At 55.9% G+C, this 25,501-nt stretch overlaps 1 protein-coding gene across 1 annotated transcript in view; it reads left to right on the top strand.

The window, feature by feature from the left end:
• STUM (stum, mechanosensory transduction mediator homolog) overlaps positions 1-24,711 on the top strand; it is a 61,047-nt gene extending 36,336 nt beyond the window's left edge. Inside the window, exons 2-3 of the mRNA XM_008268339.4 lie at positions 14,507-14,686; positions 18,601-24,711. Of these exons, the coding sequence (XP_008266561.2) occupies positions 14,507-14,686; positions 18,601-18,635 (215 nt within the window). The 3' untranslated portion in view covers positions 18,636-24,711. The remainder of the gene's footprint in view (positions 1-14,506; positions 14,687-18,600) is intronic.
• The last annotated feature ends 790 nt before the right edge of the window (positions 24,712-25,501 follow it).

The following is a 25,501-nucleotide window of genomic DNA, read 5'->3' as shown; positions in this document are numbered from 1 at the left end:
ACTGCACCTGAGCTGCTGGCTGGACCGCCTACACAGGCCTCTCTATCAGGACTACTTGCAGGGCTTCCTTGGAGCACAGTGGCTAGGTGTGAGCATTTGTAGCTAAAGATGCAGGAAGTGAAAGGTGGGTGAAGGCCTGCCCAGGAAGTGAGCACATGGTTGCTTCTGTTGGAGTCTGCTGCCCAGAGAGCAGCTTCCACAGGAGGGGATGTGGACCCATCTTTTGCTGGAAGGGTGCCAGTGTTTTACAGTTACCACACCCCCATTTGGAAAAAGAGGGTCCAATTTGCCATTTCTTTGCTTGACTTTCTAACACATCTCACCCCTGCTAGGGAACATTGGCGAGCACTTGCCCAACAGCCTTTTGCCACCTTTTAACTTCCCAAGAAGATCTAGATTTTTCCAAAAGATCCATGCCACCTGCATGCAGCCTGGGACTTGTACAGGAGGCTGACCTGACTTCCAGCTTCAAGGGTGGGTTCAGTTGCTTAAGGCAATCAGCACATTGCTTTTCCTTTGCCAAATCACTGATTCAAGGATAGGCCCTCAATTTAAGCAGTCTGATCTGGATAAATCTCAGCACTCCTACTGAAATGATGGGGTAGGACATTTTTGTCTCCTCTGGACACATGCATGTAAAACTTGAAACTGCTACAGTCATTTTGTCACCATGAGGGAAGTTGACCTTTGAGATAAAGCTTACACCACGGAAGGCAGAATAGAAAGATGTGAGGCTTTGGGTCCATGCTGAATCACTGAGCCAAGGAATCAAACCAACCCTGAATTCTTATTAATAAAAACAGCAGTTATTGAACACTTAGTATGTTCCAGGAACTTTAAATGCACACCCTCTATTAAGCCTGGTAATATAAATGATACTGTACCGCGTATCTGACAGAGGGGGAGATTGGCCTAAAAAGTGTTGATAAGAAGTTTGGCTTCCAGAGCTGGCGCCGCGGCTCAATAGGCTAATCCTCCGCGTTGCAGCGCCGGCACACCGGGTTCTAGTCCCGGTCTGGGCACCGGATTCTGTCCCGGTTGCCCCTCTTCCAGGCCAGCTCTCTGCTGTGGCCCGGGAAGGCAGTGGAGGATGGCCCAAGTGCTTGGGCCCTGCACCCCATGGGAGACCAGGATAAGCACCTGGCTCCTGGCTTTGGATCAGTGTGGTGCGCTGGCCGCAGCATGCCGGCCGTGGCGGCCATTGGAAGGTGAACCAACGGCAAAGGAAGACCTTTCTCTCTGTCTCTCTCTCACTGTCCACTCTGCCTGTCAAAAAATAATAAAAAAATAAAAATAAAAGAAGTTTGGCTTCCAGAAGCAGAGTAACTTGCCCACGTTCACAGAGCCAGGGACTGATAAACTCAGCAATCATACTCTGCTCAGAGCCTGCGCTGCTTACCACCAACCCCACACTGCCTTTCTGGGCCTTTCCAGTTTTATGAACCAACAAATCCTTTATTATTTAAGTGTGTTTGAGTTGGTTATTTCTAAAATAAAGACCACAAGGGACATGCCCTCCCTGCAGGTGTAGTGCATGAGTGGTGACATCAGCTCCCTGGGGAGAAAGCCATCCTGAGCTTGATCCCCCAAGCCCTGGCAGGAAGTTGTCGCTGGCACTAGGAGGGCCACCCTGCAGGGCCCAGCTCCAGGAAGGAGCAGATGAGTCAGCCAGGCCTGTGGAGAGTCACCAGCCAGACAGGGAGCAAGCACCTGAACATAGACCCTCACAAAGCTCCTACACCCTCCCCTTCTTCTCTGGTCCTCGGGGAGGCTGGGACCCAGCTTGGCCAGCCGAGCCACCTCCCTTTCCGCTGTTGCTGTCACTCAGCCACCTAAATGAATCCACAGTGGCTCCTCAAGGTCCCCTGGGACTGGAGTCCTTACCTGGCATCTCTTCCCACCTCCAGCAGGGGAGCCCGAGCCTGCCATTTGGCTAAGAGTGCTGCTGTGCTTGGTTAACTGGGAGCGATGCCACATTCCAGAGGTGTTCCGGAAGATCCAAGGACTTTGTCCCAGGCCTGGCATCATTTGTTTCTTGTGCCAAGTGTCTGCTTGCCATCTGTCCACTGAATCACCGCTGGCACTGCCTTCTCTGCCACCAGTACAGGCCTGGGTGGTAGACATCCTTGCACAGTTACATCTCAACCGGGGCCTAGAATTATCTAGAATTATTCTTTGACCCAAGAGAATTTATTTCTGAAAAAGAGAGAAAGAGAGAGGGAGAGAGAGGAGAGAGAGAGCTACCTAGAATGCTGCCATGGCAAAGCAAGTTTCATTTTCGCTTGATACACTGCAGTCCTTGTCCACATAAGTAGATATTTTTAAATGGTCCCTCCCCACCCCAGAGTTCACACACTGCTTCTGCAACTGCACTTCGAACGCTCCCCCATCTCACCACAGTCATCACAACTGCATTTGTTACTAGCTGCAGAACACTGTGGCCCTGGCCGGGTACCAAGCCTCAGCACCCTGAGCTGACACGTGAACTTAGCAGTCACAAGAAGTTTTTTGTAAAGATGGCATGAAGAGCAGCGCGGGGGGCCATAGGCCATTATGAGGGCGGGATTCCTTGAGCTCATTAGTTCCGTTTTCACGTTCACTGTTAATGCACCTTATTTGCCCAGATTCTGCCCCAGTGCTGCCCCTTGAGGAGGTTGATGCTGATGCCTCACCTTTCTTGTCTGCATGGGGTCCTCCTCACGCACCCAGATCATTCGCTCAGGGCTCGCGCTGTGTTCCGAGTACTTCACAGGGATTCGCTTAGTCCTCCTGTTGCCCTTGGAGGCAGGCGACTGCCATCGCCTGAGTTCCACAGATGGGAAAGCTTCTCTGTGAGGTCTGGATCGTGGTCTTCTGGCACCAGAGCCCTCGTCTGTGTCCAGGGTCACCCTGCCTCCCTGCTTGGCCCTTTCTCGCAGAACCAGCCACATGGCCTTTACTCTGCAGACTGTTTCTCTCTCGTGCTGCCCCCGGGTCCTCGACACCTTGGAGCCTGTCTTTTGGTTGTTACTGAGGTACACGGATTTGGCCCAGTTCTTGGCACTCAGCAGGTGCTTCATAAATGCTAGCTGAATACGTGGAAAAATGAATGGATGAAATGACTTGGCGATGATTTTCTGGAAGGGGCCCTGCTATGGTGGGGGTGTCCCCCAGAGGTCCACGTCAGTAAAGGTTGCTGCTGTTGGGAGGTGGTGGAAGCTGTGGTTAGGTGGAGGCTGGTGGCCTGCGGTCACTGGGCCACACTCCTAGAAGATAGCTCTCACCAGGGGTGGTTATAAAACCTGATAAGGCCTCAATCGCGATCTCTGCTCCTGGCTTCAGACAGCACCGCTTGTTGCAACATGTGCTCCCACCATTGCATTGCCATCTGCCACTTGCCACATGGTTTTTGCCAGAAATGAGATGAAGCAGGTGCCGTACCCTCGACCCTCCAAAACTGCAAGCTAAATAAACTTTTCCTCTGTAGAAACTTAGCTGGCCCAGGTGTTTCTTGGCAGTCACACAAAGCTGAAGAGCACAGGGCCACTGGGCTACTGTGACAGAACACTATAGACTGGGTGGCTTCCACAGCACACATCTCTCTCTCCCAGTTCTGGAGGCTGGGAAGGCTGAGTCCAGGGTACCAGCATGGTCAGGTACTGCCGAGGGCCCTCTGCCTGGTTTCTTCATCTGGTGGGAGCCCGGGGGAACCCAAGCACATATGCAAGAGCACGTGGGTCTCTTCTTCCCCTTATAAGGACATCAGTCATATCATCCAGGCTCCAGCCAAACTCTTGACCTCATCCAAATCTAATTACCATAAGCCCCACCTCCCAATGCCATCGCATTGAAGACCAAGGTGCCAACATGATTTGGGGGGAAGGATGCCTTCAGTCCACAGCAAGGTGACATTGCCCCCAGGAACGCAGGCTTCCAGGCCTAGGTCAGGATTGGAAATGTTCTGCTAATACCTGTGATCATTTTCCTGATGCTGCAAGAAGAACGCAGAGCACACTGTCCTCCCACATACCTTGTGGCCACAGCTTGGGCCACCTGGAGACAGCTCTCCCCACACTCCCAGTGGTCACCCACATCTGACTGTGAGCTCCCACTGGCGTCTGGCACACCTGGGCTCACGCACACAGGTGCTAGAGGCCCGGTGCAGTCTGGCTCGCATGGCTTGGGTCAATAAGAAGAGAGGACTAGATTTTAATGAACTCAATGCTGAGCACGTGGTAGGCATTTCATGAAGGTTATTTGTGACCAGGACAATGGAACCAGGCTCAGCCATGAACCTGGGTGTCTTAGCTTAGTACCTATGGATTACAGACACTAAGTGGCTGTTACCAAAAGATCAAAATGTAACAAATGCTGGTGAGGGGGAGGGGGCAAGGTGAAGGAAACTCTCATCACTTTGGGTGGTACGTGAATTAGTACAGCCATCTTGGAAGACTCCTAGAAGAACGGGAAGCAGAACTACCACATGAGCCAGCAATCCCACTCCTGGGTGGATAGCCACAGGAAAGGAAAGCAATGCATTGAAGTGGCACCTGCGCTTCCATGTCTCCTGCCGCACCATTCTCAATAGCCGAGAGTGGAACCAACCTAGGTGTCCTAACGGATGCCTGGATAAAGGAAATGGTATGCATACGGGCACTCTTAGTCAGCCATAAAAAAGAATGACTGTGTCATCTGCAGCAGCGAGGACAAACCTGAGGACATTGTGTTAAGGGAAATGAACCAGGCACAGAGAGACAGATACTGCGTGTTCTCACTCATATGGAAGCTAGACAAGTTGATCTCATAGAAGTGGAGGGGAGAATAGTGGTCTCGAGAGGCTGGGGAGGGTGGGAAAGACGGAGGAGAGGGAGGGTGGATAACAGGTACCAAAATACAGCTAGGTAGGAGGAATATGTTCTAGTGCTCTCTATCAAGCAGAGTGACTGCAGCTGGCAATTTACTGTACATTTCAAAATAGCTGGAAGAGAGGACTTTTAATGTTCCCAGCACAAAGAAATGAGAAATGTTCGAGGTGATGGAAAAACCAGTGCCCATAAGTGTCCTATGTACAACGAGCTAGCTCCCCGTGCTCCATAAAATGTGTGCCCTTATTGGGCATCAGTGGCCTCGGGGTCCTGCTCTCATTCCTGCTCTGCCCCCACAAGCACCTGCCCACCGTCCTGCGGGTGTCACCTTATCAGGTGGAAGCCCTGCCATCATCTCCAACAAATGCCAGTGCCGAAGCCCTTCCAGTCTCTCCGTCTGCCCAACTGCTCCCAACGCGGACCTGCGGGAAGGAGACGACCCCGGTCATTACACAGCCGCCCCCTCCCTTCTGCCCCACCTCTGCACCCTGCTCCCATCCTGGTCGCCTCAGCTCACCCTCACAGCCGAGCCCAGAATCTGTCGTGACAAGGCTGAGAGCCTTTGCATGTGGTCGAACACCTGGGGAGAGCCCTAAGGTATCCAGTTCCATTCTGAGGCCCCCCAGCCCCTTCCCCCTCTCCCTCCAGGCTCGGAGCTGGGCATGGATCTCCGAGGGGGAGGCTGAAGGCAGAGAGGTTTGGTAACAAGCGCGGGAGGCTGATGCAAGGCCCAGAGCCATTAAAATTAATTATCAGCTCCAGCCTGACTTAGCCTGCAGTGGGTAATCAACCTGATGTCAGGTGCAGGCGTTGCAGGACGGGGGTGGGGGAGGGGGCTGGTCTCATTCTCTCTGTCCTCAGTGGTATTTGTGGCAGCTGCGGAGGCTCCCCACCCCCTTCCTTTACAGCGCTACCTGTGGGTGGGTTGGAAACCAACTGCGGCCCCTCCTGCCCCTCTGCTCTGTGGCTACCTACAGAGGTGGCCCCTGGGAGCCCACCACAGCCCTTGTGGCTCCTCAGTCCTCAGCTCGCCAGGCGACTTCCTGAGGCGTGAGCTTGTGTCCTGAGCTGGCACCTTGTGACTGGTGAGCGTAGAGGACCCTGGGTGTAGGGTAGCAGTGAGGGCCAAATGTGAAGTTTGGAGTGCCGGACACCTCTGCTGGAGGACAGGAAGCCACATGCCTGGAAAGCTCTCAGTCATAACAAATTCACTGCCCGTCTCCGGTGCATCAGAGCTAGATCAAGGGCAGCTGTGAGCTGCTGGTGGCAGGTGCGGACCCCCACGTCCTGCCCCCAGATGCTGGGGTGCCGGCCACATGCTGATGAGCTGCTGCGTGTGCTGAACACCGTTTGCAGGCCCTCGCTGCCGCTGGCTCAGGGATCAGGGTCCGAGGCGCTGACCGATTCCTTCTGGGGAACTTTGAGCGTGTTTAGGGTGACGAGGGTACTAGAACCGCCGTGTGGCATCCTGCGCGTTCTCTGTGTCCTTGCAAGCTGCTGGCCAGGTGTGGGGGCTGTGTTCCATCTCTGGGTGGAGGTGGACATCTCGGCCCAGTTCTAGGGTAGGCACGGCCTCCTTCCTGGCATCTTCCCCTCTGTCTCGCTCTGTCTTCTCCCCGCGCTCCGTCCTGGAGCGCTGGAGCGGAAATGATGACAGTGCCTTCCCACGGTGCCACGAGATCCAAAGCCTTCTGCCCCGTTTCTGGAGAAAATGGAGCTCCAAGGAGTCAGCGGGGAAGTCTGCCGAGCACGTGCCTGCTCCGCCCCAGGACCCCGGTTGCGTCTTCTGCAGCCTCCTCTGGCTGGCACAGGCCATGGCTGTGGGGCGCCTGTTTACTTCCAAGGCCACACTGGATTGCGTTCCTGGGACTTCTGTCCAGAGCATTTGTGAACTTGCAGCCAGGTCGCTTTCCTCTTCCCAGTGCTGAGCAGATGCCAACCGGGCCTGCAGGTGGCGTGGCCCAAGGAGCTGGACTTCTAGCACAGTCCCGTGGTTCCTCATACCCCCTGGCCAGTTTTGAGACTCAAAGCTTCATAGGATTGAGCTGGACCCGGAGTGTGACCTCCCATTCACTTCATGCTGGCAGTGGAACCTGTTTCTGAGGATATGGCTTTTCCTTCCAGTCGGGCTGTGAAGTCCAGCCCAGGGCTTCTCTACATCTCCTTCCGGTCCCCAAAGCTCTCATTCTGAGCAGTGCCCTCCCTGCCCTCCCTACACGAGCGCTGGAGGGTGGTGTCAGGGCCTAAGTCACAGCCACTGACACCTGCACAGCCAGCTGCAGCTGACATCTGGGATCAGACTTGACTTTCGGAGACACTGCTTCAGGAGCAAGCTCTGCCCTTCTCCCCCCTGGGGTTCCAAGAGGCCTTGAGATCTCCTCGCCCAACTCAGCACCATCCAGCGCTCCTAGGGGAGTCCTGCGGGCAGCTGCGCCCTGGGCCGCCCCAGGCCTCCATTCCCTATTCTGTGGGGAGGCTGCCACAGCCCCTTCTGCCACTTCTCCTCTTGTGCCCGATGGAGCAGGAGCCCAGCTCCGGGAGCCCTCCCCAGAACTCAAGCCCAGAGACGCCATTTGGGGACTTCCTGCACCCTTTCCCTTCCCTGTGGCCTTGTCTGGGACCTGAGCCCTGAGTTCCTTGGGGAAACCACTGACCCAGCCTGGCCCGAGAGGCTTTGGCTGTGAGGACTGGCTGGGCTTGAGCCCTTGCCATCCTCTCCATTTGGTCGGGGAGCTTCCTCAGTCTGCCCAGCTGCCTGTCTTTCCCAGGTCATGGCAGGGTGTAACAGGTGTGTCTGTCTTATAACTCACTGGCCCTGGGGGCTGACAGTAGGTTCATTACCATGATTTTCCTTGTGCCAATTGGTGTTGGCCAGGCCCCGGCCCCTCCAGGCGCACCACCTCTGTGGCAGAGGATGACCTCTTGGCTTCAGCACCGAGGCACGTCGGGGAACCTGTTGGACTGAGTGAAAGGCCAGATTGAGACCAGTTCCCAACAAGGTTGTGTGATGTTCTGGTCCTGTATCTGCAAGGCTAATTCCTCTCCCTACAGGGAGGATTCTCACATCTGTTGTCCACTAGTATAGCTGAGGAATGCTCGTCTTATTCCTGGACCCGTCCCTTTGGGTGGCCAGCAGGTAGGAGCCTAGAAGATGCATTTTTGTGGCCCTCCATTTGATGGACATGCTGGTTTGGAAAACCTTGCCTTGTATCCGCATCTGCACGGCCTTCCCATTTGATCAAGAATGTCCACCGATGTCCTCTCTGGATAGATCCTCTCCCCTCTCATGGGGAGTTTCTCCCGTTTCAGAAAGACTGGCCCTCACTGAAGGCCTTGGGACCCACATCCCAGCCTCTCCAGACCTCTGGCTGCAGCTCTGAGCCACCTGCCGGTCTCCAGTGATTCCAGCTGGTCCCACCACTGGGCTTGGCTGCCGCATGTGGGCCTGTTGCCCACGCTTCTTCTGTTTCTGCAACACCCTCTCGCCCTCTCTGCTGCTCGTTCCACCTCCATCTCTGCCGTGTCTTCCTTTCCATGCATACCCCTGAGATCTAGATCCCCCAGGGTCTGTCCTTGACTTTGCTCTTGCTCATCATGTCCCCCACTCCCGCCCCTGGTGGCCTCTTTCTTTTCTGGGTGATATCTGCAACCTGAATCCCCGTTTCCAGTACGCCCCTCACCCCCACCGTGTCCCACGCTGTTTAATGGCTCCACCCTCAGCAGGGAGAGTGGAAAACCAGAAAGCCAGATTTGTTCCGTGCACCTTCTCCTCTGTCCCAGCATCCAGCAGACCACGCAATCCAAGGACGCCACCTCCTTTGTCCCTGCAGGTGCCTGCAGCCATGCTTCCCTGGCCCCGTCATTGCTCCCTGGGCTTTGGGCCTCGCCTGTTCTGACCATCTTCCCTTTGGAGTCACAGCATGTGTTCTAAAATTCGAACTTGACCTTCTAGTTCCCTGTTTAAACTCTTCACGGCTGCTGCCCAGGACCCGGAAGAGGAGGGGTCAGCCCCCCCCCACCCCGCCCGCCGGCAAGACTCTCAGGAGTTTTTCAAGTCTGACCTCTGCCGACTCCAGCTCATTTTTTTTTTTTTTAATTTTAAAGGTTTTGTTTGTTTGCTGCATATGAGCCAGCCTTGCTTTTCAGCACTGCCCTGCATGCCTTGAGCCCAGCTCCTCCCCCATTCTGTGCTGTGAGTCCCATGCACTACGGAGCCCTTGGCCACTGTCTGCAGAGGTACTCTCTCCTCCTTCGCCTCCTGAGTGCCCACCAGCTGCCTGGAGCCCCTCAGCAGCCTGCTCTTCTGTGAAGTCTGTCGTGCTACAGCCACGCCCAGCTCATCGCTACTCCTGGTATGAGTGGCCAGTGTCCCTGCCCGAGTGTGAACTTGCAGTGGAGGCGCCAGGTCCCCTTCGCCTGCCTGGGCTCTGGAGTGCCAGGACCTTGGCCAGCATGCAGCTGATGCTCCATGGAATATGTTAGAACTGACACCTTGTGGTTGGGTAGAACTCTGTATTTAACAGGTAAGACTCATTTAAAATAATTAGCATCTATACATATGAAAATGTGCTAACATTTTTTTTTAAGTTTACTGCTGAAGAAATTAAAACATTGTTTTTATCTCAAGCAGGTAGTCTTTAAGAAATTCATGGGAAATGTATGTTAAGAAAAAAATTCCATGGATTTCAGAATTTGTTTGCACCAAATAGGCTTATCTTCGAATTCCATTTTCTAGCAACTTTTTGGAGCATCCTTATAAACCCATTGACTTGATTTTCCACTCTGTGGTGAGTGCTACCGTGTATGACAAAAGGACTTGCCATCCATGCTTCCTAATGTGTGTGTGAACATATTATGCAAGTCAGTATGTGCATAACATGTCCCTAATTTTGTACATGTCCTATATTCATGAGCACATCAACGTGAGTGAAAGAGTAGTGAGCACAAGGTCCCCCCCACACCACACATGTGGTCTCCTAAATAGAGTGGAGAGAGTGAGCATGTGGCCAAACGGTTCAGATGCTGGTTGGGATGTCTGTAGCTGTATTGGAGTACCCAACTTCAATACCCAGCTCTGGCTCCCGACTCCAACTTCCCGCCAACACACACTCTGGGGACAGTGGTGATAGCTCAGTTGATTGGATCCTTGCCACCCATGTGGGAGACCTGGATTGGATTCCTGGCTCCTGGTTCGAGCCCTGGCAATCGCAGGCATTTGGGGAGTGAGCCAGTGAATGGGAGCTCTCCCTCTGTCTCTCTACCTCTCAAATGAATTAAAAAATTAACAAATAAAAAAATAAACACCGTGGTGACCAGCCCAACCTGTCTTTTCCTAACATAAGCTGAAGTCTCTACTAATGTGGTTCATTTTGCACAGCCCTGGGCTCATGGGACCCTCTGCTGTCTGTGGCTAGCAGAGCACAGGATAAGGCCCATTGCTCTCTGATGGCGTCGTGACGTGTATAGCCATAGCAGTGAATGCGTAGTTCACAGCTGTGGCGTGGCTGGTATGAACAAGCCTACTGTGCTCTATGCAAGTATGGCCGGCAGCTGTGTGCAGTACAGAATACCTGCTGGTGATACGTGACTGTGCCGTGGTTTATGTGTTTGCTGTCCTGTACTTCTCATCATCATTTTAGAGTGTACTCTTTCTCTTCATCAAATAAATAAATAAGCTGTAAGACAGTGTGGGGAGCAACCCGGACTGGACTGAGTTACTGGAATTAAGACTTATTCTATGCATCTGCTCTCCCACAATATGGCGCTGGGAGAGGAGAAAACAGCTTCTACGCAGCTGCCTCTTGCCAACTTGAGTGATGACCTCCAGGAGCTGATCCTGCTCCTGATTGGAGGAGAGCAGCGTACTCGGCGTGTGGGCAGCCAAGTTGGGATTGGTGGAGGAGGACTATAAAGGAGGAGAGAGACAACATGCACCAGGAACATCTAAGGGGAACATCTGAGGGAACACCTGTGCAGCCCCCGAGAGAGCCGGCCGGCGGTGTGCCGCTCCCCCGCGGAAGTGGGGAATGTGGCAGGGGGAACCGCCCTTCCACGGAGGTGGAAGGGTCGGTAGCCAACCCGGGAAGAACCAGCAGCAAACCCGGGGAGGGCCGAGCAGACAAAAGAACAGCGCAGGGTCCTGTGTCGTTCCTCCACGAAGACGGGGAGCGACATAATGGTGCTGTGACTCGGATAGCAAACTTAGGAGGGAAGAAACGGGAAGAAGTGGAAAATACCGGAGAGAGAGACTAGCAAAGAGCCTAGGGGAAAGCCGGACAGAAAAGGTGCCGAAAGAAGCTATCGAAAGCCTAGGCATAGACTCGGATATGGACTGTGGGAAAGAAGTTAGGATTTAAAGTGAAAGCAAGAAGAAACTTAGACTCAGATACGGACTGCAGGTTGAAAGTGAAAGTGAAACCTATAAGAAACTTAGACTTGGATACGGACTGTGGGGAGAGGCCAGGAGAAATGAGGGAGGAATATTGTTGGAAGAAAACTTAGGGAAATATACCAGGTAGAGAAAAATGTTAGGGAGGATGAAGCCGCGAGTGCAGGCCGAGGCAGAAATGTAAGCCAGCTTGGAATTCTTTAAGTCAGCCCGGGGGGCAAAAGGCGAAAATCTGGAACCAGAGGCAGAGACGTGGGCCACCAGGTTGGAATCCGTCAGATTAGCCCGGGGAGCTAAGGACAGGAAGCCAGACCGAAAGGCGCAGACGCATGAGCTAGGTTGAATTCGCCAGGTTAGCCTGGGGAACTTAGATTGAATACTAGTGGTGGAAACGTGAGCTGGGGCTGTGTGACTCGCGGAAGCCACCGTGTGCAGAGAGAGCACGTGGCGTGAATAGATAGGGAACGCGGGGCTGGCGCGAGGCCGTGGTGGGGATGCGAAGGGCGTGGAGACCGCGGAGCGCGCGAAGCCAAGCCGCGCAAAGCCGGGAAGCCGCGCAGATGGGAGAAGCGCGGGCTGAAGCGGCTCAGAGCCGGGAAGCCGCCAAGAAGCAGCCTCGGGGTGGGTGCCGGGAAGCCGCAGGGATAAGAGAAACAGAAGTTTAGAAGTAAAATGAGAGAAATAGGAATGCTGGTAGATAGAAGTAAAATAGGAGAAATAGGAATGCCCGGAGATAGAGAAATAGAGAAAGGCCTCCCCACAACACAGCAATGAGAGAGCTTGGATTCGGTCTGCCTGATTAGGGAGGTGGTGAGCACCTGCGGGCGGCTAGCAGTTTATGCGCCACAGGTCACCGAAGACAGGCACGAATTAACATCAATAAGTCTCCCCACAATACCGCAATGAGAAGGCTTGGATTCGGTCTGCCTGATTAGTAAGGTGGTAAGCACCAGCAGGCAGCTCGACCAGAGTATGAGCTGCAGGTCACCGAAGATAGGCATGAATCAACACCAATAAGTCTCCCCACAATACGGCAATGAGAAGGCTTGGATTCGGTTTGCCTGTTAGGGCTTGTAAGCACCTGCAGGTAGTTCTAGCAGAGTAGAGCATGCGCTGCAGGGCACCGAACACAGGCACGCATCAGCGCCTAAAAACCTCCTCACAACATGGCGAAGAGAGGACCCGGATTCGGTTTGCCTGATTGGTAGGACTTGTAAGCACCTGTGGGCAACTCTAGCAAGCAGAGCAGAGTGTGTGCCGCGGGGCACCGAAGACAGGTGCGTATCAACGCCAAAAAATAAAAAGAAAGGGGGATCTGTGGGGAGCAACCCGGACTGGACTGAGTTACTGGAATTAAGACTTATTCTATGCATCTGCTCTCCCACAATATGGCGCTGGGAGAGGAGAAAACAGCTTCTACGCAGCTGTCTCTTGCCAACTTGAGTGATGACCTCCAGGAGCTGATCCTGCTCCTGATTGGAGGAGAGCAGCGTACTCGGCGTGTGGGCAGCCGAGTTGAGATTGGTGGAGGAGGACTATAAAGGAGGAGAGAGACAACATGCACCAGGAACATCTAAGGGGAACATCTGAGGGAACACCTGTGCAGCCCCCGAGAGAGCCGGCCGGCGGTGTGCCGCTCCCCCGCGGAAGTGGGGAATGTGGCAGGGGGAACCGCCCTTCCACGGAGGTGGAAGGGTCGGTAGCCAACCCGGGAAGAACCAGCAGCAAACCCGGGGAGGGCCAAGCAGACGAAAGAACAACACAGGGTCCTGTGTCGTTCCTCCACGAAGACGGGGAGTGACAAGACAGCCTTGGGCAAGTCGTCCAGGAGCTGCCCACAGGAAGATGTTGTCACCACGGGGGGTGGCAGCTGCTGCATGCAGTTCTGCCCCTGCAGGCCGTGCAGTAGGACAGGCGTGGAAGTGGAGCATGGTGACACTGAGGATCCTGGCTCTGCGTAGGCCTAGGCCCATGGGGGGTTTCTTTGTCATTGTTTTTTTACACATACAAAAGCAAAGTTTCAGGGGGCTGGCGCTGTGGTACAGTAGGTTAATCCTCTGCCTGCAGTGCCAGCATCCCATATGGGCACCAGTTCTAGTCCCAGCTGCACCTCTTCAGTACTGGCTCTCTGCTATGGCCTGGGAAAGCAGTGGAGGATAACACAAGTGCTTGGGCCCCTGCAAGCTCGTGGGAGACCTGGAGGAGGATCCTGGCTCCTGGCTTCGGATCGGTGCAGCTCTGGCTGTTGGGAAGTGAACCAGCAGATAGAAGACTTTTCTTTCTCTCCCTCTCACTGTCTGTAACTCTACCTCTCAAATATATAAACAAACTCTTTTTTAAAAAAAAGTTTCAAAAAAAAAAAAAAAAGAAACTTTAAGAATAGAAAAAGCGGGGCCAGTGCTGTGGTGTAGCGGGTAAAGCTGCTGCCTGCGATGCTGACATCCCATATGGGCACCAGTTCAAGTCCCGGCTGCTCTACTTCCAATCCAGCTCTCTGCTATGCCCTGGGAAAGCAGTAGAAGATGGCCCAAGCCCTTGGGCCCCTGCACCTGCATGGGAGACCCAGAAGAAGCTCCTGGCTTCTAGCTTTGGATTGACGCAGCTCTGGCCGTTGCAGCCATCTGGGGAGTAAACCAGCGGATGGAAGACCTCTCTCTCTCTCTCTCTCTCTCTCTAACTCTTTCAAATAAATAAATAAGTCTTATTTTAAAAAAGGGTCTAATTTAAAAAAAAAAAAGGGATATAAATAAACTTTATTTTTCACAGTGTATAATGTGGCTTTTTTTTTAAACAGGGAGGGGTCAAGGAGGCCAGCCTGCAGGCCATCAGTGTATGCCCTGGGGTGGTTCTCCGCCCCCAATCTTGCTCTCCTAAATTTGCCTCTGTGTCATCCCAGCCACCCCAGCTCCCTCCTCGGAAGCCCTAGGTCCCTGGAATCCTGTTCCAGATGTGGCCAGCTGTCCTTGCAGGCAGCTGCCCTGCTGCTTCTTCACTGTGGGGCCTGCTTCTCATATGGCTTCCAGGGGATCCAGGATGCTGCTGGGCCCTGGCAGCCCCACGCCGTACCTGGCCCGCTGACCTCTGTGCTTTGGAGATGGCCAAGAGCTGGCCCAAGGTCTGAGCGGGGAGCGCCACTCAGAGGACAGGGGGCACACATGGGCCGCTCCTGTTGCAGTTCTCAGGGAGGGGCAGCTGGGCCCCAGGCAGCAATGGGCACGCAGGCCCCTTGGTCTCCGGGCACCCTCTCAAGACCGTCCTCTCTGGCCTCTCGCAGGGACATTCGTCTCGGCTTTCACCGTGCTGTGTGGGGCCCGCACCGACCTCCCAGACAGGCACGTGTGCTGCGTCTTCTGGCTGAACATCGCCGCGGCCCTCATCCAGATCCTCACGGCCATCGTCATGGTGGGCTGGATCATGAGCATCTTCTGGGGCATGGACATGGTCATCCTCGCCAGTGAGTGGCCACAGGCCCCCTGGGATCGGGGATGGGGTGGGGGAGGGGCAAGGCTTGGATGGGCTTGGGAGGCCTTGGTGCTTGGCTGAGGTCTTGCTCACCACCAAGGACAGGTGCTCCTCAGAGCTCACAGGTGCCCTCCTCACTAGCACCTGTGGCTGCTCGGCACAGGGGGCTCCCACTACCACCCTCAACCCCACGCCTGGTCCACTCCCCGCAGGTCACTGTGAGCGGGTGGCAGGCAGGGCTCTGCTCGGCCGAGAGCCAAGCCAGCAAGCGTGAGGAAGAGAGAGAGGGAGCCCCTCTCCAGCGATGACACCTCGGTCACTTGTCAAGGAAACAGGAGGACAGACTGGGTACCGGTAGCTGTGGCCTCGTGAGCTCAGCCCCCTGGGCCCACCATTCTCTGTCTCCACCATGCAGTTCTCAGGAAGAAGACAAAGGCTGCTTGGTGCATTTGCCCGGGGGGAAGCGCGTGGCCCGGCGGCACCAGTTCCTCCTCCCGCCACCCCAGCTCTGAGTTCGGTGGCGCTAAAGCCTCATGAGTCCCCCCACGTAGTGAGTGGGCCTTTACCAGTCACCTCAGGCAAACTGGATCCAGACCCAGGTGCTTGGTGTATGGGCTTAACTTGCAAAATCAAGTTCGCCCAGGACTCCTTGACTGCCCCATTTGAAACAGCCTAGCGAAACCTCAGACAGCTGTGCTGGTCTCCCTGCACCACCGCCCCATGCTTCCCCGCTGCTCAGACCTGGGGACCACACTCCCTGGCGCACTTTGCCCTTCATGCCACCTCCCACCCTGTTCTCCTCCTGGTGTTGCACCTGTCAGAGCCAGAGGTAAGCCATGCAGGGGAAGGACAGCAGGGCAGGAAGGGAAGCCAGAACTCAGGGGCCCTCCAGCGGGTCTGCAGCTCACTCAGCCTGAGATCAGGACCCTGTGACAATCCGGGATCTAGGGCTCACACCAATGCCGGAGCCAGGGTCAGTGACCAGTCAGGCCACTGGGCAAGGGAAGATGCAGGTACCAGAGCTGCGTGAGGCCCTCAGAGCCAGTGGTTTGGTCAGACAGGCTGCCGGAAGTGGCTCTTCTGGGAACAGAGGGCAGGGGAGGGAGTGAGTTGGCTGCACTGCCAGGGTACTCCAGAGTCAGAGCAAAGCAGGCAGACGCTGGGCAATCGGGGCAGCCGGGCGGAAGGGAATACCTGGCCTGGCAGCACTGAGTGCTCTGAGCAGTGGTGAGTGTGTGTCCACGGTGACCTGTCTGTCCTGGGGACGGCTGGATGGGTTGTTTCTGTAACAATGAAGACACCCGTCCTGTAACAACGAAGACACCCGGCAGTTCTAACAGCACAGGTTGATTCTTCGGTCCTTGGCGTCATCCAGGTGTCCTCAGCAAACACACCATCCAGGAAAACCCCCCTGCAGGGAATCGGAGAAAGTACAGGTGACAGTACAAGTTAAAATCAGGAGCTTGTCAGCTTGCGTGGTCCTGGGTCAGTAAAACAAACACTTGGTAGCTCTCTGGTGGACTCTTTCTACTGCCACACACATGGCAGACTTTGCTAATCCATCAGGACACTTTCTGCGGAGCAGTCTCCTATTTGCTCAGCACAGGGCTGCAGGCAATCACTGCCAATCACCCCAAGATGTCTGCACAATAAAACCTACTTGCCCTCCTGGGGCCTGGGTCTGCCCCCAGCATTAGGTTTCCTAGTTGTGGCTCTTGACCACAGACAGGCCTAACCACGTGGCCAGCAGGGGCACCATGGCAAGGGGAGGCTGCTGCCGCCCAGCCCGTCCTGCAGCTGTCCTTTCCCAAGTGCACCCTGAATTCATCTCCAGGCAACCAAGGGCAGGAAGGGAGCAGCAGCAGGAGGTCCGCTGTCCTTGGGGGATCTGCGCAGGCCTGAGACAGAACTTGACAGTATCAGTGGGAGGGGAAGCCATGTCCGTCCACATGGTGGGCTGACTGCGGGCCAGTGGGCAGCCCCTGCGCACATGGAGGCTGCTTGTCCGAGGGCCTGGTTGCTGAGAAGCCACTGGCACAGCCCTGTTCTGGCCCTTAGTCCCTCTGTGGGTCCTCCATCCTTTTACGTTGTGTATGTCCCTGCGGCCTCTGTTTTCAGACTCTCTCTCTTTTTCTCCTCTTCCTCCTGCTGCCTCACCTCTCTGTGCCGCTGCAGTTTCCCAAGGTGAGTCTTCGGTGGATGCTCAGCTGGTGCCTGGGGCCCTCCCCTCCCCTGGAGCCCCGCCCCTACACACACACACCTGCCTCTCCCACTCAGCCAATGGGCTTTTCACATTTTGGGGGAAAATTTTTAGAAAATTATTAAATTTTATTTATTAAAAATTCATTTGAAAGAGAGACAGAGAAATAGGCAGATCTTTCAACTGCTGGTTCACTCCCCAGATGCTCACAACAGCTGGGGCTGGGCCTTGGAGTAAAAAGCCGGGAACTTAATAATCCAGATCTCTCATGTTGGGGGCAGGGACACAACTACTTGAGCCATCCCCTGCTGCCTCTCAGGGTGCAGGTCAGCAGGAAGCTGGGGCTGGAAGCAGGGCCGGGTCTCACACCCAGGCCCTCTGATATGGGATGTGGGCATCACGAGTGGCATCTTAACTGCTGCACCAAGTGCCTGCCCCTGTATTTGGAAAATGTTTAAATGTAGGCAAAAACAGCATGCCTGGTATAATGAGTTGGAAATGTCCACAGCAGCTGCAGCTCTGATCAGTGCATGGACATACTTGCCTGTTCCATTACGCCCATCTCTCTCCCCCACGCACTGCCCAGCCCTGCATTATTAGCACCTAAAATTGGCAAAGAATCTGCTAAATGAAGAGAAGTTCAATAACGTCTTCAGGCAACGTGAGCTGGCTAATAGGCGGCAGCCACTCAGTAAATTCCACTCATGTGGCCAGTGATGTGGCACGGCAGGCTAAGGTGACACATAGGACACTGGTATCCCACGTCAGAGTGCAGGTTCATGTCCCGGCTGCTCCACTTCCTATCTAGCTTCCTGCAAATGCACCTTGGAAAGCAGCAGATGATGAGCCAAGTACTTGGGCTCCTGCCATCCATATGGAAGACCCAGATGGAGTTCCTAGTTCCTGGCTTTGGTCTGGCCCAGACCTGGCTGTTGAGGCCATTTGGGGAATGAACCAGTGAGTGGAAAAATTCTCTATATCTATGACTCTGTCTTCTCTCTCTGTTACACTGCCTTTCAAATAAATAAATCTTTAAAAGAAAAAATTCCACTCATGTCATTTCAGCCATAAATATTTCAGCAGATATCTTAAGAAAAATAACATGAACACAATCCCCGTTTACACCCACATAAATTAGCAACCATTCCTTAGTACCAACAGTGTTCAGATTTTCCCAAAGATCTCATAGTCATTCACGAAGTTTTAAAGGCTCCCAGTCCTTGGGTCCTTCTCCTGTCTCCGCAGTCCAGCTAGTTGGCCCTGTGCTGAGATGGTTACTCGCTCTGTGTGCTGGCTTCCTCTTCCCTCCTCTCTATGCACCTGCACCAGATGCATATCACTTGGGAAAGCTGCCTGGCACCTTCTCCCAGGGCTCTGTATTGGGAAGCCATACCAGGCCAGGCTGGTGGGGCCGCTGTGGTGCAGGGGCTCTTGAGTGTTAGTGCAGGAGCGCATCTTCCAGGCCCACTCCAAGTGCCCCCCATTCATATATTCCCAAGATACCCAGTATCCTACAACTCTTGACTCTTGATGCATTCTTTGCTGTAAGAAGCCAGAGGCCTCGGGAAGAGGTGCCCTGGCAGTACCAGTCAGGCACACTGTAGCGTCAGTGAGGGCTCGTGCCCATGTTCTGGCCTGGAGCAGGTCCTGGGGAAGTCGGGGGCGGCCATGACTCTAACCATCTCTCCTGTGCTGCTTCTCCACAGGCTACAAGGAGCAGGGCATCCCACAGCAGCTGTGAGCCCACAGGAGCCAGCGGCAGAGTCCAGGGCCACAAAGACCTTTACATGTTCTCTTCTGCTCTTCTCGGATTTGGGGTGGAAAGGGGCTATTTTTAAAAATATTATTTATTGTGAAAACGCATCTGCTTTTCTGGGCAGGCTCTGAGGGCTGCCAGTCCCTCCTCCTGTTCCGGAAAGCATTGTAGGCGCAGCACCCGGAGCGCTGGGGAGTGGGGTGGAGATGGCAGTGCTGACGGGGGGCTGGGGTGCTCCAGCAGGCTCATCCCTGCCTGGCAGTGCCCACCGCCCACCGCATGGGCACATTGGAGCTGCTGGGCTGGGCCACGGCCCAGGTGGGCGGGCGCTTGCAGGGAGGCAGGACTGTGGTGGTCCCCTCGCCCTGCCTCAGAAACCTGGTGCCCCCAGTGTTTACTCTGTGGCCTCATGGGGGCAGCACCGCCCCGGGCCTCAGGGAGAGGACGGGTCCCCGCGGGTGTCTCCGGGGCCTGCACTGCCAGCCGCCGTGGCTGTGCTTGGCCCTTGTTCTCTGCAAGGCAGTGGCTCTATCTCAGAAGTGAACGCACTGGAATGGCCGGATGTTCACGCGCAGCATTGCCAGGCCCGGGGGTGAGCGGCCACGGGTGGGCGCCTCCCACCTGGCCAAGTGACACTGTTTCTGGTCCACATCCCTTTACCTGAAACCCCTGGGGCAGGAAGTGTGTGTGAATTCAGAAGGTTTGGAGCTGAGAACCGTAATGTGAGCCACCGACCCGAGTGCTTCCTGACACCGCGGCAGATTCTGGAACACCCCCCACCTCACCCCCTACCCCCGCCCCTGTGGCAGCAAGCCTGCGAATGTCCCTGCAGAGAAAGGGGGAAGAGGCACAGTCACTGGGGGCCCTGAGTGCTGGAAATAGCCTCGCTCAGGCCAGCTCAGAGGGTGCTGCTGTTGGGGGTGGGGGGATCCTTACCGTCTGAGAGCTCGTCGGGGCTCACAGCTGGGAGACAGGTGTGTGGGGCTGGGACCTCTGTCTGAACTGCTCCTTGCAGACAGACGGAGACACTGCAGGGATCCCTGCAGTCGCAAAGGGACCATGGGGCCAGAGAGAGAGGAGAGACCAAGAGAGGTGGTGCAGGCTACTGTGGACCAAGCACCGACCTGAAACCAAGAGAAAGGAGAGCCCAAATCGCAGGGGCAGGATGGACTCTTGACAAAGGAGGTGTGAACAGCAGGGACGGGCCCAAGACCTGGTTCCCACTCCCCCGAGCACTGGGTATGTCCAGTTTTGAGGAGGGGCTTGCCTTGTCTCTCAGAGACTGGTCAGGGCTGGAGAAGGGATGTGTCTGGCCACCTTGTCTGCCCGCTACCCTGAGGCCTCTCCGCCTTCCTACTGGCTCTCTCAGCCTGGTCCTGCAGGGAGCAGGCCTGGGGCTCCTTGCTTGCTAGAGGCACCCCTGGAGAAACAGACCCCCTGTGGCCACTCACCCACCCCGGGCACCCACCAGGGTGGGGTCCCAGTCCACCCCTTTGCTCTGCTGAGCGACTGCCCCCTCCCCAGCACTGGCTGGGCTGCCCTGTTGGAGGACCCAGCCCTTTCTTCATCTCTTCCTGCTGTCTCTTCCTCCTGACCCCAGGCCTCGGTGGCTTCAGAGCAGGGAAGCTGATCGGATTTTATCCCAAACGCTGGGGCCTCCTCTGGGCTGGCAGCTCCCTGCTCTAGAGGCAGCTGCACCAGAGTACAGAGCTGCCTGGTAACAGAGCAAACAGCTCAGCTGAGGGAAAGAGTGGGCTCAGCCCCCGGCCCATGGCCCCTGTGCCTGCCCCCTCAGTGATGACGGCTCAGAGGGCCCACTCCCACAGGGGGAGAGGAGGATCGCGTTTTCCTGGCTTGGGCTGGGGGTGGCTGCTGAGGGGGAAGAGAAGAGATAGCAATTTATGTCGCGTGTTTAGTGACAGGATCCAGACGCGGGTGGGCGTGTCTTGAGTGGCAGGTATCACCGTGAGCCCCAGTGTACGACGGCTTCATACAGGGGCTTGTGCTCCGGGAGGGAGGGGCTGGAGGGCTGCTTCTCCAGGCTGGAGCACACATCAGCCTCAGAAGGAAGCCTCTTTCCAGGTAACAGGTGCGTGGGAGAAGCTGAGGGGTCCCCCCGCCTGCCTCTGTAACAGTGAGTCTGCGAGGGTTGCCACGTAGGTGGGACCAGCTCAAAATAGCATCCGCTGGATCATCCCACTTCATCCAGTGCTCAGGGGCAGCGTGGTCTGAGCCGGCCCCTCCGCCTGTCAGGTGCACACCTGTAAATGCCACCCACCATTGTTGAGCAGAACCCCTGGGCCTGGCAGTACTCCGTGCACGCACAGACCACTGGTGACCAGGCTGGGCTTCGCCTCTGTGTGCAGCACAGGGCTGCTGGCCACGAGCCACAGGGCACACTCCAGCTTCAGGCTGTGGCATTCAGCAGGATGCTCTGGCTGAGGGTGTTTGGGGCTGGAATCTAGACTCAAGGACACACTCCCAGGGCCCCTTGATGACATGGTGATCAGAGTGTCCATGTGCTCATGCCAGAGCAGGATTCTGCAGCAAGAATGAGCCACCAGGTGGCCTGGGAGTCTCTGTGGACAGTGGGGCTGGTTGAGGACGCCCAGCTGCGAAGGCCAGCATCCTGGAGGGGAAACGGGGTGGAAGGCTCCTGGCTCCAGGCCCGGCTCCTCTGTCCTGTCCCTGGCCAGATGCTGGTTCTGTGGGGCAGGGGTGCTGCTGCCGAGGCCCACTCCCCAGCCTGACCCAGCAGGACAAGCTCCTGGCTTTGGCTTGGAGATCGTCTCTGGCTGCAATTGAGGGGAAAGAGGGAACGTGCAGAGTGGGTCACAGCCCCCATGCTGGGTACTTCCCTGGGCACGTGCTGATCATTCTGCCTCCTCTCCCCTCACCAGCGGCAGAGAGGAAGCCAGAGACCCCAACACCTGGCTCAGAAGGGGCAGAGCCGAGAGTGACCAGGACTAGCCACCTCCACAACCAGTGCAGGCACTCACCGCGGCCCTGCCCAGAGGCAGACCCCTGGAGGGGTCTTTGTTCCCCCTCCTCATAACAAGGCGAAACAAGAACCTCCCTGGGGAGAGCCATACGGCCCCCACCCTGCTCCACCATGCTCTCCGGCCCTTGCCTCTGCCCAGGCAGCCTGCGAGCCCACTCTCCCTCACCTAAGGGCGGCCCAGAAGGGGTGCCTTTGGTGAAGTTGTAAGAGGATGGTGGCTAGAGGTACGGCTGGTGTGAGGGGCCAGCCCAGGATTGCAGCTGTGCCATCACCATGAAAGCACGCGCTGAGTTGGCTTCATGCAGGGTGCCCTGGGCTGAGGGGCAGCGGGCAGGACAGGCACGAAAGAAAAGCCCCATGATTGATGTCTCCCCTGAAGGGGAAGGGACCCAGGATCTCAAAAAAGGAACCACTCACAGACCCATGACACTGAGCCCAAGGCCAGCGCACAGTGGGGCTGCAAGCCCGGGACCAGGACAGATGCCTTCTGCAAGGGGAGCTGAAACGCACCAGCTCAGCTCTTTAAACAAAGCAGAAACCCTGAGCTGTGCCTTTAGCCAAGCCTTCCCTGTGCACATTGGTGAGTTTTGGGGGATTCATTTCTGCCATGCCCGAACCTGGCTCCTGGGTCTGCGTTGGGGAGTCCAGCTCCCTGGGGCCTCATCCTGACTCCCAGACCAGCCTCAGGATTTTAATGACGTGGCTGAGCATTGCAAGAACAGCTTGGGGTGCATCTTGCAGCAGACAGCCGTCCGTCAGTGGTGAGAGGCATCACTCACTGCCACTGTGACTCCCTCTGGTTGGGCTTTCATCAGGGGCTTGCCAGTGGGGGAGCCCCCCAGAGGCCATGACCTGCTGCCACACACACCACCACCCAGGGTCAGAAGTGGGGCCTGGGGCTGAGACTCGGTGTGTCCTCTCTGTGTAGTTGGGAGAAGTTACCTGCTGGCCTAGGGCAGCCCTCACCCCCTGCTTGGTTTACTGGCTCAGCAAGCTCCCCAGGAGTGACCCCGTGGGACTGTACTTGAGCAAAGGGTGGCCCCCCAACCACAGCCCTGACACTGCCCAGCCTTCACAGGTGAGGTGGGAGTGGGGCACCTTCTCCCTGCAGAGAGCTCCGTGTGCAGGTTGCAGGGATGTGGAGGCCAGCTTGGCGGGGGAAGGGCAGTGTCCCCCTGGACCAGCGTGGCTGTGCAGAATAATCATTCTTTCAAAGGTCAGCTGGAGCAGGTGGGTGAGAGGCTCAGGTCCCGAACTTGTGAGATTCTTAGACCTTCTGAGATGCCCGTGGATCACCAAGGCATGGAGGGCTCATGCTCAGGCCTAAATCCAAGGCTGAGGCCAATGAGCTCCAGCCTCAGGGCTGTTAGGAAGCCTTTGTCTCTCTGACTGCCCTGTGCCTCAGTTTAACCATCTGTAGGTGGGAAAATGCAGAGGCCTGGGCAGTGGGCCAAGGGCGTGCAGGGCTGCTCCTTATGGGAAGGAGAGACGAGCTGTCCTCCCTGGAAGGAGTTACCACTCAAGTGGCTGCAGCCCTGGAACTGAGACTCTTCTGGGAGAGTGGAAACATCGGTCCCCAGTTCCTCTCCCCTCCTGACACAATTCCATAGGGCGGGAAGGCAGACAGCGTCTGACTTGTCTATGAACTGAGTGTCCAGTATGGGCTGACTCTTGGTTTACATTTGCTAGGGAACCTCAGCCACCCACCCGCCTCCCTTCCTTCCTGGGTTGGCCACAGTGCCAACACCCCAGGCTAGTTTGGACTCTACAGTGCACGCCTACGGCATCTCACCCTCACAAGGGCTGAGTCTGTCTCTCTCTCACACATACACACATACACACAACCAAACCCGGCCCCTTGACTGCTGGGGGAAGCAGGATGGAGTTTTCCTGGAGACTCAGGTTTGGGACTGATCTCCAATGGAACCCACACCTCCTCTTCCTCTTCCAGCACCCAGCTCCCAGCCCCTGCCCACATACACACGCTGCTTCCTCTCTCTCTCTCCAGAGCCAGGACCCGTGGGTCTCTTCCTCCCAGGGTCAGTGGACTCAGGACCCCACCCCACCAAATGGGCTGTGTTCTTCCCCATGTTTGCCAGCCTGGCCTTCTTGGGAGGGGGCGAAGTGGGCCCTCCCAGAAAAGAGGGGCAGCATCCTCTTTGTGGGACCCTTCCAGGGCCCCTTCCTATTTCTGCAGCCCCACCTGCCCCAGCGTAGAGACCAGGAGGAAAGTAGGGGCGGTGGCCGGGACTGGCTCCTGGACAGCCATGAGACGGGTCTGGCCCACGTCGTAGGCTAAGCCATTTTCCACACTGTTGTGTGTGGTGCTGCTTTTGAAAACAGTACCCATGAAAGTGAGACAGCTGGCCCTGCGTGCATCCACTGTGTTAACACAGGGATGAGTGCCGGGCCTGCAACATTTTGATGCTGTGATTGGCTTGGTTGGGTCTCTTTCTCTGTTCAATTAGCTGCTGTATATTTGCATTGCTCTCAGACGAGACAGAGTCTCTGGTCTCCGGGGACTGTTTTCTCCTACTTTGCGGGGACCCTGCCCCAGCCTAGCCCAGCCAAGGGGTATGTGCAGCCTACTCCAATGCCTGGAGCCCTTCTTAGAAGAAAACTTCACATGCTGGGGACCTTGGAGAAGCTTGCAGCCTCGCCTTGGTCCTGACCTTGCAGCCTGGGGTCCAGGGCTGCCTGCAGCCCAGCTTCCCAGCACCTGTGCCCAGCCCTGGGCTCTCCATGGTGCCCTCTGAGCACCCAGCAGTGTTACAGTTGCTCCAGCCTTCTGCCAGCTTTACAATCCGTAACTTGAGCAGCTTTGCTGTACATGTGATGAAAACGTCACGTATGATGATAGAAACCCATGTACATAGCTCCGTGTACATATTTATACAGACACACGCATTCCTATTCCACAGACAGCACGCACGGCATCTCTTCGGCATTCTAAGTTCATGTTTTTTTAAATCCTTGGAAATACGGCTTTGGAAACCTTTTCTTCCCCTCCCTCTTTTCTATGTAATAAACATTCATGTGACCTTTCTGGTGCTTTCTCAAGTCCCTGTGTCCTCCTGTTTTCGGAAGCAGACGGATCTCCCTGGCACGAAGCCTTTGCTGTCAGCCTTTTTTCCACCATGCAGGCTGCGGCACCTCCCCAGGCCGGTCCTGCCCACTTCCCGGCCCTTCTTCCTGAAGGAGGGCTCATGCACCTGCCTCCTCCAACCACTGCGGCTCTGGCCATCGGTGGCTTTGCAGCTGGGAAGGTTTGTGCATTTGCAGAGTGGAGTCAGCAGGGCAGGTGTGCAGATGGAGCCCCTATCTGCCTGAGTGCTCCACAGGCTGACAGGGGTATGCCCATCACAAACATACATCGGTGAAGTCCTCTACTAGGTGAGGACCAGAGAGAGTGGTTGGAAATGTTTATAAGTAGCTGTTTAACCAGATGAGGGATGGTGCGGGAACCACAGGCCACTGCTGCCATCAGTAATTGGATGAAGACCTAGACCACTGATCAGGCTTGTGGATGAAGGGAATAAATATATTAGGTGAACAAATCAGAACCCAAAAGGCTCTTGACAAGCAGACACAGGCTAACAGGATGAAATCTAATCACGTTGCAATGAAAGTGTTGTGCCTGGAATGCGCAGCCCTCTGTCACGCCCGGGGAGGGCCTGACAGGCGGCTCAGTGCTCACCTGCCTCGTAATGGGGCTGACAGGACCCGTGGCCTGACTGCAGATGTGTGAGGAGTGGCTGACTCCTTCAGTGTGGCACCTGGCGCTGGTGCCGTGGTCTGGGCTGTGTGTGCTCAGATGGGGAGTGTTCAGGTGCCGTCCCTGCCACTCACA

Source organism: Oryctolagus cuniculus, chromosome 13 (genome assembly GCF_964237555.1).
Source record: "Oryctolagus cuniculus chromosome 13, mOryCun1.1, whole genome shotgun sequence".
Lineage (NCBI taxonomy): Eukaryota > Metazoa > Chordata > Mammalia > Lagomorpha > Leporidae > Oryctolagus > Oryctolagus cuniculus.
The sequence above is the reverse complement of the archived record's forward strand: the minus strand, read 5'-3'. Positions and strand labels throughout refer to the sequence as shown.